Source organism: Eptatretus burgeri, chromosome 1, assembly GCF_056783735.1.
Source record: "Eptatretus burgeri isolate ZD-2024b chromosome 1, Ebu_testis_v1, whole genome shotgun sequence".
In the NCBI taxonomy this organism is placed as follows: Eukaryota; Metazoa; Chordata; class Myxini; order Myxiniformes; family Myxinidae; genus Eptatretus; species Eptatretus burgeri.
This window is the reverse complement of record NC_140961.1, coordinates 152,734,208-152,740,274: the sequence shown is the minus strand read 5'-3', so window position 1 is coordinate 152,740,274 and position 6,067 is coordinate 152,734,208. Positions and strand designations below refer to the sequence as shown.

At 39.8% G+C, this 6,067-nt stretch overlaps 1 protein-coding gene across 1 annotated transcript in view; it reads right to left on the bottom strand.

Annotated features, from left to right (window-relative positions):
* Positions 1 to 218: 218 nt before the first annotated feature.
* Positions 219 to 6,067, bottom strand: part of LOC147035769 (extracellular calcium-sensing receptor-like) — a 52,796-nt gene continuing 46,947 nt past the window's right edge. The window contains exons 7-8 of the mRNA XM_085869415.1: positions 1,222 to 1,623; positions 219 to 413 (exon numbers count right to left, since the gene is read on the bottom strand). Coding sequence (XP_085725541.1) covers positions 219 to 413; positions 1,222 to 1,623 — 597 coding nt within the window. The remainder of the gene's footprint in view (positions 414 to 1,221; positions 1,624 to 6,067) is intronic.

The following is a 6,067-nucleotide window of genomic DNA, read 5'->3' as shown; positions in this document are numbered from 1 at the left end:
TCAAAGTTAATTAATAGACCAAGTTTTGAGTGAGCAAAGGTGTTTTCAGAGAACTTTTGTGCTATTCATTTGAAAAAGGAGAGTGTTGAAATGGATAAACATATTTATATAGGAACATCAATTCTTGACTTGTCAAAGTGGTTATTGTATGACTATTACTTTAATAATTTATAATCACTGAAAACCTCCAACAGATACAAATTATCTGAAGTATTGCATCATGGAGAGCTTGACGAGCTGGACAACTTGAAGGCGTTGATGTGTGACGTAAAATGTGATACAAGTGCACCGCCAAAATTGAAAGTTAAAACATACAAGGCAGTGATTAAATTGGGCAGTGGACGAACCATCTCCTTCAATCCAACCTGTGTGAAGAGTGTGATGAAGTCACCACGAGAAGGCTGGTCCACAAACTGGAGAAAAGAGGAATAAAAGTGTTGCTTTGTGGTAAGCCTAATTTTGAAAGTGAAAGGTATGTGTGTGTGTGTGTGTGTGTGTGTGTGTGTGTGTGTGTGTGTGTGTGTGTGTGTGTGTGTGTGTGTGTGTGTGTGTGTGTGTGTGTGTGTGTGTGTGTGTGTGTGTGTGTGTGTGGTGATGAAACATCACTGGTGGTGCATCTTCTTCTGAAAGATGACTGAAATCATAATAGTGTCATACTTTCTTCAAAGTGCTGGAAGAAATTTTTTTCTGTAGCATGTTCAAGTACCCTTCTGTATTGCTGCCACTGTTTGCCTGGCTTCCTTCTCAAAGAAAAAAGAATGCCATCGCAGACGAGTACATTAGATGTGGCTCTACTGTGTTCTTCCATTCTTTAGGGCAAGGCTTCATCTGCAAACCCACCATGTGGGCCCCCTCAACCCATGACCACATAACAACGCAACCACTTTCGTCACTGCAAACAATCTGATTCCGAAATGCCAAAATTCACAAAGCAAAACATCACCACACTTCAACGTACCAGAACTGAAGGAGCCTCAACCACATGCACCATATAAACTGACAATGTTCATGCTGTTGTCCACAGAGAATACTTGAAGAATAATACTAAATGACATTGAAATTCCATATTTATGTATTTTGATGACATAATAAAAGCATACATTGTTTTTTTTATTTTCAATTGAACGCTTTGTTTCATTAACGATGATCATGCATCCTTACATGAAATAAAAGGTAACACTTTGGGAAAAATATGCATCCCAAAAATCCAAAACTCATCACAAGAATGGCAAAGATCTCAGTAACATTTTGGAATGTTCCTCGTGTGCTGTTATATGCAGGAACAAATGCCACACACAACAGAAAGTACAAAATAATGCTGAATTTGATGAACTTCGGTTCGTTGAAGGATAAAGATTGTTTCTGAGCTTTGGAGGCAAATCCATAACAACAGATTGCTAAAATGAACAGGTATGTCAATGGAAAAGCACCCCAGGGTACAGGTTCTTGTTCACATTCAAGAACTATGATCCCTGGAGAGACGTTTGTGTTGCCAAAAACCTTTGAATTCCCAAACCAAGACCAATTCGCACAAATAATGAGTTGTGGGCTGAAGCTAAGCAATCCTGGTGCAGATTTCCAAAATGATTTCATCTTTAAACAAAGTTTGTTTTGGCTTGGTATCTGAAAAATAAACAAATATTGATATTTGTAAGAGGAGAGCACACAAGAATATTCCAAGGCAATATTGGTTAAACGTTTCTGTTTTTGCAGAATTGTTTTTTATTTATTATATTACCAAGATACCACCCATCACTTTGCTGACAGGAACATGAAGAGAGGGTGGAAGAGAGAGGTAGCAGGCAGGGAGAGAGGGGTGGAAGAGAGAGGTAGCAGGCAGGGAGAGGGAGAGAGAAAGAGAAAGAGAAAGAGGAGTGAGAGGAGAGGAGAAGATGAGGAGAGAAAGGAGTGGGAGGAGGAGAATGAGGATGGGTAGTGAGGAGGTGTGGGGGAATAATGAGTTGAGAGTGAGGGAAAGGGAGATCGAGAAGGAGGAGGGAGTTAGAAGGGGTGGGGGGGGGGGTTGAAGAGAGGTGGGGGAGAAAGAAGGGGTGGGGGAATGATAGACAGCGTGAAGGAAGGGAATACTGTGTACCGTGGCGATACCAGGTTGATGTGCTGCGTACCAGCGTACCAATCGTCGATTGCGAAAGCTAACTTGTTGCTGTTGCAGAATTTAGTTTCTTTGAATCCGTATTCTCAACCGTCACGAATAGTTTCCCTATCTGGTGTTTGGTTTTAAAATGTTTTGCATGTTGGAAGTATTACATTGATGAGCAAGGTTTATTGAACAAAGTGACCACACAACTTCCAGACTGTCTCCTTTAACCTTTCTGAAATAGTTCCAAACTGCATTTCTGGACCTTTTGAACGACATGTTGTCAAAACTTTATCAGTCAATTCCTACTCGTCCATCAGCAAAGCAAATGTACATGCCCTTGGAACATGTTTAGTTTGCAGTTGACTTGCTTTTGCTGCTATATTGCAAAGGGGATACCCCAGAGGCATGTTCCTTTTCAATTGATACATTACACAGGTCATGTGTAACCAGAACATGCCCAACAGTGTCGAAAATAATCCCCCCCCCAAAAAAAAAACGCTTCTTTTTAGGAAGAAGGAATTACTCGGTATAGAAGTCAATTCTGGTTCACTTCCATGGTTGGAATTAAGAACTTTGGAATCTATCGACCTACCACTATTAAGCACTCAAGCCAGCCAGCACTCCAATGAAATGGTTAAGGATCAGCTGGCTGGGTCATACTAATCACATCAGGAGATGTCTGGATTATCAAACAATGTCTGAATTAGACAAATGAACACTTTCTTTGCAGTCATAACTGCTGCTAAGTTCAATTCTGCCCCGAGAGTAATTTTTATAGGAATGGAGGGAGGAAGTGGGGGAGGGGGCATTGGGAGGAGGTGGCAATGGGGTTTGGAGGATATAAGCGTCAGGTGAGGGGAAAGGAGTCGTATTCTGGAGCATTAACTATGATTCATACTGTCTCATCAAAATGAATCTGCAATGAATTACAGTGAAGATAGATACAAAATAACGTCTGAAATACATTTTCTACCGGAGATAGACACTGTCCGAAGATAAATTCAATCCCAAAATAAACCCCGCCCAGACATGTCTGGAGAAAAACACTGGCCGGACACGTCTGGAGTCAAATACTGCCCAGACACGTCCTGAGTCAAACACCATCAAACATCAACTGCTTGGATATGTCCGGAAACAACTGCCCAGACACATCCGGAAACAAATGCTGTCCAGACACATCTGGAGGAGACGAATACCATCTGTACATGTCTGGGGATAAACACTGCCTGAAAGAGTTCAGACTTGTCTGGGTTGTGTTTTTCGCCAGACATCGTTTGTTGCTGGAGACAAACACCTTCCAGAGATAAACACTGCCCAGACACAAATATCACCCGGACACAAACACCGCCCGAACAAAAACACCTCCCGAACACAAACACTGCCCAAACACAAACACCGTCCAAGCACAAACACCGCCCGGACACAAACACCGCCCGGAAACAAACACCGCCCGGACACAAACTCCACCGGGACAAGTCCAGAGACAAACACCACACTGACACGTCCAGAGACAAACACCGCCTGAACACAACCACTGTCCAGAGATATCAGGAGATATCCAACCACCAGACATAAATACCACCCGGACACATCCGAAGACAAATACCGCCCAGAGAGAAACACCTCCCAAACAATTCTGGAGACATATACCCTCCAGAGAGAAACACCACCTGGACATGTTCGGATACAAACACTATCCAGACATAGATACCGTTTGGACATGTCTGGAGACAAATACCACCCAGGGATAAGCACCACCTGGACATTTCCAGAAACAAACACCTTCCAGAGCTACAAGCTGCCCAGACACTTCCAGAGACAAACACCCAATGGAGATACACATCACCCGGAGACAGATACCGCCTGGCCACATCCGGAAATGAACACTGCCCGGGCAGAACCACAATGCAGAGATAAACACCATCCGGGAACATCCACGGACTAACACCACCTGTACAAGTCCAGGTATAACCACTGTGCAGATACATCCAGCCACAAACATCTCCCGATACCTCTGGAGATGACCACCAGTTGGGCATGTCTGGTGTATCAAATAATCTGCGAATAAAACTCTCTGGACTTCTATAAGCATTACATCTGAAATGCGATAAGCTATAGAATGTCTTAGCTGTTATAATCAATCGCTAATCACTTGCAAAGCCAGCACAGTCATATTAAACACTGTCCGGAGAAGACCCTAGTGCCAATGGTGTCAAACAATTTGTGAATTGGACAATGGAACACTTTTTTGCAGGCGGAACTGCTTGCTAAGGTCAATTCCATCGTTTAAAATTTTAAATTTGGTTTGGGTTAAGAGATGCTCCAGCTTATTGCATGTGCTGAAATGAAATAAAGCCATGAACACTGGTGTCTCCCGGAGTTTACAAGCATTGCGATGCATCCTTGATTTGTTGGTATGATTGATGATCAGGCATTCAATGATATGAGTGAGGAAAGTGAAAAAAAAAATTGGGGTGCTTTACCATTAACAAACCATTGCGGCCTGTACCAAGTCAATGCATTGTTGAGCAGGCCAAAAAAAAAATAGCGAATTAAGACCCCAGTAAGCTAACAGACATCTGACTCCTGGGCTGGCCAAGAATGATGCCTTGTTATAGGATAATTAAAATAAGGCCGTAAATTATCTTCGAAATTGTTTTTTTAATTAACCCAAGCACACTATTTGCATTACCCTTGCATTACCTTTGTATTCCCTGGATGTACGTGCAAAGTTGGGGGTCGCTAGTTTTAATGGTTTTGGAGTTATGGAGGAGATACACTGACAGACTGATGGAGCGACTGACACACCCTGACATTTATTATGATGGAAGATATATACTATGAAGAGTACCCATATCAAGTGACGGGAAAAGCTAACAAAAGTATCCATCCCCAGTGATGGGAAAGGTTTAAGTGAATCTATTCATTCAAATAATACAAGAATATAAGACCCGTGGCTTCTCTGTTGGAAATAGCAACCTTTGCTGTGATGGTTTATCAATAGGGCAATAGAAAAGGGATTCCTGGGAGTGCGGGGATAACCAGCATTGCAAGTTGGTATTTGCAGTTTCGCCACAATCCATGTGCCATGTACACATGAAAAAAAAAAAAAATATATATATATATATATATATATATATATATATATATATATATATATATATATATATATATATATATATATATATATATATATATATATATATATATATATATATATATATATATATATATATATATACATATATATATATATATATATATATATATATATATATATATATATATATATATATATATATATATATATATATATATATATATATATATATATATATATATATATATATATATATATACATATATATATATATATATATATATATATATATATCTTCTTCTTCTTTCGGCTGCTCCCGTTCGGGGTCGCCACAGCGGATCATCCGTATGATCCGCATAGTGATTTGGCACATGTTTTACGCCGGATGCCCTTCCTGACGCAACCCTGGTCGCCTCTTACGACACAGGGATATATATATATATATATATATATATATATATATATATATATATATATATATATATATATATATATATATATATATATATATATATATATATATATATATATATATATATATATATATATATATATTTTTTTTACATTTTTTTCCCCATCCTTCCCGGGAGTTCCCTGAATCCAACGTAGTTTGAATTATTGAAATCTGTTAATCTCTTCTTAAGTTATAACATAAAACAACAAACAAACAGACAGATATGGCTCCTTTTATAATATAGATTTCATGGTGACCTGAGCATCCTAAGTTATTAAATATGGTACTGGCAGTCCAGCTCGGAAGTTTGAGCGTGACATCAATTGGGGGGAGGGGGGGAGAGTGGTCGAGATGGAAGAGATGATGTAGAGGAGGTTGGAAGTGTTGTTTGTGCAGGATCCCAGATGGAAAG